This window comes from Prionailurus viverrinus, chromosome A3 (genome assembly GCF_022837055.1).
Source record: "Prionailurus viverrinus isolate Anna chromosome A3, UM_Priviv_1.0, whole genome shotgun sequence".
In the NCBI taxonomy this organism is placed as follows: domain Eukaryota; kingdom Metazoa; phylum Chordata; class Mammalia; order Carnivora; family Felidae; genus Prionailurus; species Prionailurus viverrinus.
Window position 1 is genome coordinate 1,288,466 of NC_062563.1, and position 12,147 is coordinate 1,300,612.

General features: G+C 59.8%; 1 protein-coding gene across 6 annotated transcripts in view; it reads left to right on the plus strand.

Moving 5' to 3' along the window:
* The window catches only part of DIDO1 (death inducer-obliterator 1), a 50,746-nt gene extending 39,670 nt beyond the window's left edge, over positions 1 to 11,076 (plus strand). For all 6 annotated transcript variants that reach the window (XM_047854507.1, XM_047854512.1, XM_047854509.1 and 3 more), the window contains one exon: positions 6,535 to 11,076. In XM_047854507.1, coding sequence (XP_047710463.1) covers positions 6,535 to 9,590 — 3,056 coding nt within the window. In that variant the 3' untranslated portion in view covers positions 9,591 to 11,076. The remainder of the gene's footprint in view (positions 1 to 6,534) is intronic.
* The last annotated feature ends 1,071 nt before the right edge of the window (positions 11,077 to 12,147 follow it).

A 12,147-nucleotide genomic window follows, 5' to 3' on the forward strand; every position in this document is an offset into this window, starting at 1 on the left:
GGCGCTCCCGCCACAGCCACGCGCCGGACCCGCCCCACCTAACCCGTAGCGGGGCCCCGCGGGGCTGCTTCGGCCAGAGTGTGCCTCCCACGCCACACGCACGGCCCAGGTCCCTGCGTGTCAGACGGTAGCGGTGGGTGTCTGTGACCGCGGGGCCGCTTGTCTGCTGGCACGCTGCATTGAGTTACCTCACTGCCAAATTCATGAAAACCAAGTACTTTAGAGTGTCCCCTCCCACACTCCGTGGGGGGAAGAGACGACACCCGACGGGTGGCGGCAGGAACCTTGGTGGAGGTTCTCGGCGAGCGGCTGTGTGAAGTGCGCTGGCCTGCTCCCTGGATCGCCGTCCTGTGCTCCTGGAGGCGAAGACGAAGAAACTGGTCTCTCGGGCCCCGTGGAGAACCTCCGGTCAGTCGCCAGTGTAGGAGCTCGTGTGGAGAATGTGGCGGAAGCGTAGGGATCCTGGCTGACACAGACACAGGTGTCCGCAGAGCTGGGTGGGCGGGGGCGGGCGGGGGGGATGCCCAGCCTCCCTCTGAACGAGAGTAAGCTGTCCCCGCTGCAGGGTCCGCAGAGCATGAGCCTCCCTGAGACTCTGCTGTGGGATGAGCAGGACGGGCCCTGTGTGGGGGCTCCGCCTGGGCAGGGGTGTGGGGAGCTGGGCTCCATGGCTAGGCGGGCACAGGTTCCTTGCAGTGGATGGGAAAGGAGACCCTCCATTGGAGTCGCAGTTGGTGCAACCCAGCTGGTGGAGAGGCCGGGGCCCCACGGGACATTCCGGGGCGGCACGGGCACAAGCGGGGCGGGCAGGGTGGGGCCTCTCGCCCGACCCGCTGAGCACCCCGACACACTTGGGGATCGCCCACCCGCCCTCCCAAAACTACAGCACCACCCGAAGAGCCCCCTGAAAGAGCTGTGTTTTAAGGGCTTCTCAACCTAACCTCATTCAGCATATGTTTTTTATTCTCCTGATGCCATTGCCTACCATTGATATCTGTGCGTATGTGATCCGCTTCCCCAGCGAAACAGCCTTGGCCCCAGGCCGGGTCATCTACCTGACCTGCCTCGTGTGTTCGTAACATGACTTGGCGCTCTCTGGGTGCGGATGCTCGTGTGTCCCGGCCTCGTGGTGGGTGTGTGCGTGTGTGCGCGCGTGTGCTTGGAAGCCTGGGTGTGGGTCCTGGTGTGTGTGTCCCGTGTGCACGCATCTGCAGGGCTGGGCGCGGGAACGTTTCTCCTGGGTCACAGAAGTGGCCTCCGCGGCACAGGCTGGTCGGAGGGCGGCAGTGATGTCCCTCAGCGGAACAGCCTGCCGTCCGGCCAGCACTGCCCCCAGCCTGGCGGGGGCGCCCTTGACTCCCGCCGCGGCCCTGCCCACGGCTGTCCCTGGCCTGAGGTCACACACCCAGTAAATGCTCCCGCTAGGGAGCAGGGCACAAAGCGCAGGCCTCGGCGGGACGCAGGGCCGCGGCTCGGGGGAGCCACCAGTCTGGGTGAGGGGCCTGCTGTGTGAGCAGGGGGAGGGTGTGAAGAGGAGCTTAGGGTGGAGGTAGGGAGGGTGCCACAGGAGCGACCAGCGCTCTTCCCGGAGCTCCCTTTGTGGAAAGTCCTTTTATTCCCGTAGAAAATCACAGGTGCCCTCGCCTCCCGCACTCGGGAGCCCAGTAGGTTTCGGTGACGTGGGATTCTCCCCAGACTCTGGCTGTTCGCACCAGAGGGTGCTTAAACCACGTCCTGACCCAGGGACTCTATGTGAGCCTGTCCCTTGGCCGGTGGTGCGTGTTTTCGCAGCTCCACGCTCCTGACCGGACCCACAGAGAGCGTGTCCACACGCAGTCCGTCCTCAGCCGACACACCGAGTGTCCACGCGGCATTTCAGAGCACAGCCAGAGCGCGCTCGGCTCCTGAGGACGTTTCCGTCCGTGCGTATTTGTGTGACTCGTCCCCCAGAAATGCCAGGTTGTCATGTTCTGTCACACGGTGTCATTCTAACCACCTGACAGTGTGATCTCAGAAGACACCTGGGAAGCCTGAGTCTCCCTCAGCCAGCAGACTGTCTCCCACTTGGGACGTTAATGTAAGTGGCCTCGAGCTGAGCTGACAGGGCTCTTCTCCCCTGGGGACGTGGGTCTCAGATGCTCTCCACGTCTCAAGGCCTTGTACACGGAAGGAAGACCGGGCACGCTGGACATTCGTCTTGTGTGTGCCCTGTGACCCCGACAGGACCGGACCCAGGCCAGGGCGCCCCGTCACTCCCGAGTGAAACCAGGGCACGGGTTCGCGCCTGGGACGCCTGTTGGGTGACCTTGGGCTTCTAAGAGGCGCACGCCGTGGACGGCAGGGACACCGCCTGCCCGGGTGCTGAGTGGCGAGGGCTGTCTGCCTGGAGTAAAGCCGTGGTGCCGGCTTCTGTATTCATTTTCACTGCTTTCTAAATTAGCTGGGAACTCTGGGTTGAAGGATTGTCAGGTAAGCATTCCTCGGTTTTCCTGTGTGTGTGGTGTGAATCGGTGGCTGTGCTCACACTGTCCTCAAAGTCGAGCGTGATCTTGAGTCCATGTATCGCTCTTTCTCCTTCGAAATCAATAAAAGTATTTTCTAGAAACTGGTCACTGTTTGTTTGAATTTGAACCGTTTGTAGCTCTTGTCGCAGGTCCGCCGTGACGGAGGACGCGCCGACGCCACCCAGCCGTGGGAGCGCAGCCCGGCTGAGGGTGTGCAGGGCCGTGCTGCTCTGAGCGCCTGGACGAAGACAGACAGCACTCTCCTTTCACCTGAAACGTGTGCTAAGCCCCGTGGCTTCGTACGGGTCTCAGGGAGTCAGACTTAGACGGAGGCGTGTGTGTGTGTGTGTGTGTGTGTGTGTGCGCGCGCGCGCGCACGCGCGTGTGTGGTGGTGGTGGCAGTGGGCTGGGGGTGGTACATACTCTTGCCCTGTATTTGCCAAGTCTCTTTCTGGACCAGTCCTACTTAAGAATCATGGCCTGTTAACTCCCACGTAGTTTCTGCTTAGCGGGAATGAAAATTCTGTCTTGATGGATTCAGACCATAAGAGAGTCTTCGTTTAAAAAAATGAATAGTGTAGGGTACCAGATTTAGGAGTAAAAGCACTACTTTCGTAGTTCCGGGGTTAAGGAGTCAGCTTTCAGATGGCTTATTAAAACTAAGTTTTGTCCCATGATGTGTCCGGGGGGGGGGGGGGGGGGGGGGACAGGGGTGTGCTTCCCACACCTTCACCTTCCCCGGCATCCCTGCTGCTGACACACCTGGATACAAGCCCTGGTTTTGGTCTCATGTCAGAAACCTGCTGGCACACGACCTTGCAGATGCCCCTGTCCCTGGGTTGGTCCACTGTTTCTGTACAGGTGGTCTGAGTCTAGCCACAGAGGCTGAGGCTGGAGACCCACCAAGAGCACTCAGGGATGCCCGCATAAAGCCAACCAGGCTTGTTTTCTGTGCAACACACCCCGGAGACCCATTGCCCTGGCACTTTGGAGGGCGTGGGTGCCGACGCCCCTGCTGAGCCCGATCGACACCCCTCTGGAGGTGGGACGGCACACCCCCCCCCCGCCCACCCACCTAGTTGCCTGTTTCCATCTGCTTTGCGAGTTACAAACCTAACAACAACCCTCCAAAGGGCGGTGGGGTAAGTAGGCATCTCTGCTTCTAATGATGGACGAAGGGAGGAATTTGGCAAAACCGGAGAAGCAGCCCTGTGCCCTGGGCTGCAGCCAGTATGGTCACCACCACCGCACCCTCTCCTCTCCCGAGGAGCACTCAGCAGCGGGCAGGCCTGCAGAGGGCCCTGGCTGGGCGACGGGCGTTCTGGAGGAGAGCCGGCCCCCTACTGCCTCCCAGATGGGGGCACCCGTTTGATCTTGCCCCCTGTCGCCTCGCCTGCCACCCCCCCCTTGTGGCAGCAGGAGCCTGGGTGAACCTGGGGCGCACCCTCACGTCAGTAAAGATCTAAAAGTCGATTCCGAGGCCACTAGATTAGCAAATTTTACTGTTTGTTCCACAAACGTCAGTTACTGCCGTTTACACTTCAGATACTGTGCCAGTTACACTTCAGATACTAATGCAGCCGTGACACGAACACACGCGTCGGGTGATGAGATCCGACTGCTTCAGAACAGACGTAGGCATAAAGTCTCGGTGAAATTCAAAACTTAACACCGATCCTCGTTAGACTGTTTACAGATAGGTGCAGATGCAGTCCGGTCGAGAGTTGAAAGCTACTTAATTAGATGCCAGTGCCTGGCGAGCTTGCTGTTCTCAAAACAAATGTAAATGCTGAGTGATTTAACCGTCTTCCCCCGTGATGAATAGGACAGCAGAGGCTGGAATCTGCAGAGGGCTGCCGAGGTTAGGGGTGTAGTGATCGCCCTCTAGTCTGCATATTCACCCGTTGTAAGTTTCCCTTGTGAAGGCACGCTTCACCAGGACTGAGACCCAAGCCTCCCCGGATTTAACACCATGACTTCCCTGCCATGCACAGCTTACCGACCTCTGGGGCCTGACCCCGAGCCACAAGCCCCAGTTGGGCTTTCCCTGCGTGGAGTACAGGTCCCGGGGACTTCCCCTCACCAAGGCTCCCCGGCCCTGGCTCGCACCCACCCACCCACGTGGCTGAGCGCATTCCTTCATCGTGGCTCTCGTGTCAGGTTCTTCAGGGAGAGTCAGGCTCGCAGAGCAGGTCTGCAGGCTCTGGGGCCGCTGGCAGCCAACCCGCGGTCCAGAAGGGCCAGATAGCCATGTTAGCAATTGACCAAACCCCAGGCTGGGTCTGAGTAAGCAGTCAGATGTCCAGTAAACTGCTACGGTGAGAGGAGTGCCCTTGTAAGTTATCCTTAACTCGTGTTAATTAGGAAATGAACTTGATAGATTAACCCTCAGGTCTGCTGAGCAGAAACGTTTGCCATGTGGCACAGTGTGGGCTGCCTGATTTTCCAGTCTGTTCCCTCCTTTGCCTGGCTCTTCCTTTCCTGGATACACAGCTTTCGTTGGGGGGCTGGGGGGGGGGACAGGGAGAGGACGTTCTAGAAGCCATGTCTCTTGAGGTGATGGCGAGGTCCTGGTGTGTTACGAGCGGATGTCTTCAATGGACATCTGTGCTCTCGCACATCAGCTATGAGGCAGGAGGCCCAACCTGGGAGGGAAGGAGGGTCTCAGTATGCTGTCTGCGCAGATGCTGGGGTTCCCCAGCTCTCTGGCGCCCCTGAGACTCCTCCTCAGGGGCTGGACGGGCCATCCACCAACCCTCGAGTGCTCAACCTATCAACCCATCTCTGTCGGAATTTAGGGAGGTTAACAGACGTTTGAGAATTGTATAATGGCACCCACAGAGAACTATTTCAAGTGACTTGTGATCATCTTTAAAACCAAAAGGAATAGGGAAACTACTGATTTTTAGTAAGTCGAGAATGTATACGTACCACGTGCGTAGACATCCACATTCTACGGTGATGTTATCAGTTGAGTTTATACGATCTGATTTTAAATATGCTAGTGACATAAGTTTTTGTTCTCTGTATGTCATTTGTCCCTAAAATTACTGCTTTGTGACTTGGGGTGGCGGGGTTTTGTTGTTGTCGTCCCTCTTTTGGTATTCTGGATTTATTGTGAGTGTGGTTACCGAACTATTAACACCCTTGATAAAACGCACAGTTTAGGACGCAGTAAGCCTTTTTTATTTAAGAAATGGGTATTTTTAAGAACCATCCTGTGCCCAGGAACTTTTCCATGCGGCCTGCTCTTCACGGAACACCCCGCCCTTGTCTTTAAGCACCCTGTCCCGTGTTCACAGAGACTGAGCAGGACTTGGCCCTTGTTGATGTTAATGGAATTCCCTTCTAAACCTACAAGGGTGTTTATCATAGCCCTTTCAGTCAGCTTGGTCTTTCCCATCAACTGTAACTGTGACGCCAGCAGCTGGGTGACCTTCCCTAATGGCACGTGCTGAGGGGATCGTTGCAAACAAGCCGTGGAACTGCTCCCTGATGGAACCTTCGGTATTCGTACGTGTAGCTTGAATTACGTAGCGCAGTGCGTGAGTTCCAGGAAGGGCTGTTACCTTTCTGATGTGTAGTGAGAGGCAAGTAAAAGAACAAAGCTAAGATTTTGTTTAAAAAAAAAAAAAAAAATTCTGCTGCGTACATGCTTCGTCTCTTATAGGTCAGCAGATGCTGACGTTTGCACGCTGGCCTCGCCGGCCTCCTCCGTCATGCCATTGCTTTAACTTACGTCTGATCTTTACATCTGTAACGTAGGCTCTGCTCATTGGGACGACTTGACTCATGAACTGGGCCCTGGGTTCTGTGGCTGTGACGTGGGGGCTGGACGGCGGAGGCGACGGTGTGCCCCGGGGTCTTTTGTTTGCAATAAGCTGTTCAAACACTCGATTGTGTTTTGCCAGCGAGTTTCTTCCTCCTTCCTATTGAAACGTGCCCCATCACTGCCCTTGACAGGGTTTACGTCTGGAGAATAAAGGCCGACGTTACATTCTGAACTCTGCACGAATGTTTTGTTTTTCAGGTCTTGAGTCACCGCGCCCCAACATCATCCTCGGGTTGGTGATCTGTCAGAGAATAAAACGCCCTTCAAGTGCTGGAGAATTAGATAAGGTAGAGGAGAAGCGGACCCGACTTCAGACCCAAGAAGAAACCGAGGTTTCTGTCTATCCCAAAGTGCCTGCAGCCCCGCAGTCTGAGAGGAAACCCCCCAAGCTCCAGGTCTGCTCCGGGGACGTGGCCGGCAGCACCACACCCCCAGGGACTCCTCCCCCGCCGCCCCCTCTGCCCGAGCCACCCAGTGCCCCGGCGGCGTCGTCCGTGTTGAAAATCCTGTCGTCGCTCAAACCAGGAGCCACGAGCACTACCACGGCGTCCCCACCCGCCACTGCGGCCGTCACCGTGGCCTCTCCCTCCGCCAACCCCTCCACCTCGAAGACAGCCTCACCCCTGGAACACATCCTGCAGACGCTCTTTGGGAAGAAGAAGTCCTTTGACCCCCCTGCCAGGGAGCCCGTGGGGTCCACACCGGCCTCCCACCAAGACCCCAAAGCCACGGCCGACAGCGGGCTGCCCGCGGCGCCTTTACTGGACCCGATCGTCCAGCAGTTCGGTCAGTTCTCAAGAGACAGAGCTCTGGAGGACGAGGAAGATGACAGACCGTATGACCCCGAAGAGGAGTACGGGCCCGACAGAGCCTGTGACGCTCAGCTCGAGCGCGGGAGGCGCCCCGATGGGGACAAGGCCCCAGAGACGGCCGAGCGGGAGGAGGTGGCCTATGACCCGGAGGATGAGACCATCTTGGAAGAGGCCAAGGTGGCCATCGACGACCTGCCCAACAGGATGTGTGCGGACGGGAAGGGCGGCTCCGCCGAGAGGCCCGGCGAGCCCACGGCCGCCGGAGCGGCCCCCTCCCTGGTCGAGCAGCAGCAGATGATCGAAGAGCTCAACAAGCAGATTGAGGAGCAGAGGAGGCAGGTGGAGGAGCAGGAAGCCGCGCTCCGGCAGCAGAGGGCCGCCGTGGGGGCCTCCATGGCGCACTTCTCCGTGGCCGACGCGCTGCTGTCGCCGCCCCCGAAGTCCCTGCCCCAGGCCGAGCTGTTCCCGCCGGAGCAGCAGGTCGCGTGCCGCCCGCCCGCACTCCCCGGCGCCCCTGCGGGGGCGGGCCCCGGCCCCGGCTGCGACCCGCGGCAGAACCGGGACCCCCGGCAGGCCCGGCGGCTGGCCGCAGAGCACGGCGAGGGTGAGGCCGGCTCCAGGCCGCCCGCGGCCCGGGAGGAGGGTGCAGAGGCGGCCCCGCAGGCCAAGCCAGACGGCCCCAAGCGCGAACACCCCCCCGCGAGCCCGGTCCCGCCGCCCGTGGACAGCGGCGCCCCCTCGGCGGTCTCCAGACCTGCCCGCAAGGTGCTGCTGCCCACGCCCCCCGGCGCAGCCGCCTTCCAGCCCGGCTTCCCTTTGCACGGCGACGCCCAGAGCTTCCCCTCTGCCGGCGGGAGGGACCCTTTCTCTGGTGCCTCTCAGGACAAAGCGCTCGGCTCGTCCCAGTACGAGGATCCGAGGAACGCTCAGTTTGCCGAGAAAAGTGACCACCCGACCGTCGAGCCCGAAGGAGACAGGGAGCCGCAGTGCAGACCCGGCGAGGGGGCCGCCACTCTCCCGGCACCTGGACAGAGGGTGGGGGGCCCTCCGCCCGCGCCCCAGGGCCAGCGGGAGCCGGCACCACGTGCTTTCGGAACGTCTGGGCTTCATGGCCCCAGTTTCCCAGGACCGAGGGGGTCCGTTCCTCCTTTCTCAGAGGAGAGTATGGTTTCCAATAGCGATGGGCCACGGGGGCCTCCGCCAGCCAGGTTCGGGGCTCAGAAGGGGCCCATTCCTTCCTTGTTGTCAGGGCCACACGGGCCCCCTCCCTATGGGGACAGCAGGGGCCCCTCCCCCTCCCACCTTGGGGGGCCCAGGGGAGTAGCACCCCAATTCGAAGACCGGAAGGACCCCCACGGGGAGAAGAGGGAGTTCCAGGACGGCCCGTACGACGAGATGGCCGGCCCCCCCTCTCAGTTCGAGGGACCAGAACAAGCCCCCTTCATGGCGGGCAGAGGCACGGCGCCTTTCCAGTTTGGAGGCCAGAGGAGGCCTCTGCTGTCACAGTTTAAGGGCCCCAGAGGAGGTCCCCCTCCCTCTCAGTTTGGAGGTCAGAGAGGGCCCCCGCCCGGCCACTTCGTGGGCCCGAGGGGGCCGCATCCCGGTCAGTTCGAAGGACCCAGAGCCCAGGCACCAAACTTCATGCCGGGGCCCAGGGGGATCCAGCCTCAGCAGTTCGAGGAGCAGAGGGTGAGCTCGCCCCCGAGATTCGCCGGCCCCCGGGCGCCAGCGCCCCTGCCGTTCGGCGGGCCGAGAGGGTCGGCGCCCTTCCCCGAGAAGAGCGAGCCCGCACCGCCCCGCTTCCACTTCCAGGGCCCGCCGGCCCCGGGGCTGAAGCCGGCCCCCAGGCCGCTGCTGGAGCTGCCCAGCCACCCGCCGCCGCACCGGCCGGAGCGCTGGGACGAGGCGCCCGCGCAGGGCCCCGAGGCCGACTTCCGCGAGGGCAAGGGCCACGAGTACAGAAGCCAGGCCTTTGAAGGGCGGCAGAGGGAGCGGTTCGAAGCCGGGCCCAAAGAGAAGCCGCTGGAGGAGCCCGAGGCCGCGCCGCCGGAGAGCCGGCCGGGCAGGGCCCTGGAGGAGCGTCGCCGGGAGCGGGGGCGGCGCTGGAGCCGGGAGCGGGACTGGGACCGGGGCCACGAGCGGGGCCGTCACCGCGACAAGGACCCGGGCCGCGAGTGGGACCGGAGCCGGGAGCGCGGCGCCGACAGGGACCGAGGGCGGGAGCCGGAGCGGGCGGCCGAATGGGGCCGGAGCCGGGAGCGCAGCCGGAACCGGGACCGGGAGCGCCGGCGGGAGCGGGAGAGGTCTCGCAGCAGGGAGCGCGGCCGGGACCGCACCCGCGAGCACGGCCGGGAGCGCAAGGACCGCAGCAAAAGCAAGGAGGGCTCCCGGGACCCCAAAGCCGAGGCGCCTCGGGCCGCCACCCCCGCCACCCAGACCTAGCGCCGGCCGCGCAACGCTCCCGCGGGGCCGGCGCCCGGGTCGTGGTGAGCGCCTGGGTGTGCAGAGAGCTACGAACTGCGATGCAGAATAGAACGTTCTGGACTTCGACGATTGCTGTAATTTTGTGTATAGTGGTTTCTTACAAAATTTCACATCTTTACAATTCTGTTGCTTTTTAAAAAAAAAAAAACTAAGAACTGAATATTTCCATTTAAAATCACTGAAATGGGAAAGCGTCTACAGAAGCATATTGCTTTTTCAAATTATAAAGTTATCTTTTCCAATAACTTGAGTCTAGTAACTTTTAAGGGAATTTCAGTGGACCCTAGAGCCATACCTTCGCTGACCTCTCACCTGTATTTCTGTTTCCAGAAGCTGTTGTCACAGGTGTCACAGGTGTAGTGCTGGGGGGGGGGGGGGGGGCGGGTGGCCTGCTTTCTGCTCGCTCCCTGGGGTGTCAGATGCACAAAAGCCCACAAATGCATTTTCCTTTTGTCCTAAAGAAATTTGAATTGCAAATTTCAACCAGGAAACAAAACATTTCTTAGTTTTGCTCAGTTTTTATATATCACCTTATACATTTTTTCAAAAACGTGATTGAAAGCAACATCTGTCCAAGTAGAAATTGTTGCATTTTAAATAGCAATCTATTGAAAAAGGTGTAACCTTTACCAGCCTAAAGAAAGTGAGAAGATAAGCCAATTAAGTGTACTTTAAAAAGGGGGTGGGGGAGGGGGGTTACGTGGACTTGAACGATCAGGAACATTTTGTTTGTGAAACCCAACCCTCTGAGCAGTCCTTCCTGTGTCCCAGGGAAAGGGCACCAGCTCCAGACTGTTACACTGTCCGGTGATGCATTTTAGAGTTTGTCATTGAAAGCGGAACGGTACTTGTGTGAAGTCTGGGACGGAAACCAGTGATCGGAGTTAGAGAGCTACAACTCAGGAAGCTGTTGGCTGAAACGGCGGCCTGCCTTCTGCGGCGTATTTGCAGGTACTTCCGGAGCGTGAGACGGAGGAAACCTTGCTAATTTATTTGACTGTACAAATACACTTTGATAATTTTTTATATTTTCATAAACTTTTGCAAGTGTAAAATGAGAGAATTTCATTCATTCTTTGGAGTCTGTTCCATCGTACGTCACTACAGATTTTTCACTTTCTAGCACAAACGTACAAATGGTAAGAACACGGAGGACTTAGTGATTTGGAGGGACTGGGATTCCAGAGCAAACGTCAGGTGACACCGCAGCCGAGTGCTGAAAGTTCCAACGTCTCATACGATGCGAAGGGTTTTTTACACGTAAAGCAAATTTTTCTAATTTAAATACACAAATGTAAAAATCAAGTGTGTTTCTTTAGGTTTACTTGATAGAAATTTCTGTAAATTGTATTTTATATTACAAAGTATTATATCACTGTACATTAAAACGCGGAACTGCATAGGTTTTGTTACTTGAAGTAGAATAAACATCTACAGAAGGTTTTCTGCCGCGCCTGTGTCACTTCCCCTGTCGGGAGTCTGGGGCTGGGGGGGCCCCTCCGCGAGCTCGCACACGCCCACCCCTGCCCTGTGCCGACGACCCCCACCCCCCCGACTTTGAGTCGGGTGACCCACCCTACCGCTCTGCCTGCTCGAGCGGTGCCTGGTGCCGTGGCCGCCGTGGCCTGGAGGTGTGGTGGAGCCCGTGGCCCAGGCTCTGGTGCCGCGGGTGGAGTGGGTGGCCGTGGCCAAGCCGGCGGGCTGACGCGGTGCCTTCAGGGCGAGGGGAACGGCTCCCAAACCTACACGCGGCCACTGCCGGGGCAAAGGACACGGCGTGGGCGTTGCCCTGGAACTTCAGCGCCCAGCTGCCCCCCACAATTGACCTCAGTCCGATGACCCCGTGTCCCAGAAGCTCACTCTCTCAGCAGGCGCGTCCCCAGCCCCGCTGTGAGCAGAGGCAGAGAGAACATCCTTCCCGAGGACGCTCCCGTCCTGTTGGGTGTCCTGTCACCAGTGGCTGGCAGGTGTCCCAGCCCAGCACAGGGCAAACCAGGGAGGGCCCCTGGACACAGAGCAACCGAGGAGGGTTCCGCAGGGGGCAGCACCCGGCCCCCCAGGCCGCTGTTGCCTCAGAAGGGTGTGCTGAGCCGAGACGGCCCACAAAGGCGCACGGAGGCCGGCGGCCTGTTTGCGGGGAACCGCGAGGGGCCAGGCCTGGCCGGGTGCAGGAGACCACCCGAAGTCCCCTCTGTCCACGCATGTCCCAGCCGGGGCTCAGCCGCAGACCAGCCGTGAAAGTGAGCACGAGCGGGCACGGGCTGCGGTGCGGGGGCCTCTGCTGTGTCGAGCAAGGGGGAGAAGCCAGACCGGAGGCCACCAGCCCATCACATGACAGCGGGGATAGATGGGGCTGGGGTGAGGGGAGCACGCCGCTGGGGAGCGGCACCAGGGAGTCACGGGGGTGGGGTGTTGGCTGCGTGGCTGTTTGCAAGTGCCAAAACTCACAGAAGATGCCCAAGCGAGTGACGGTTACTGGAAGTGACGCCGTGTCGCCCAGATGAAGAGTGGAGGC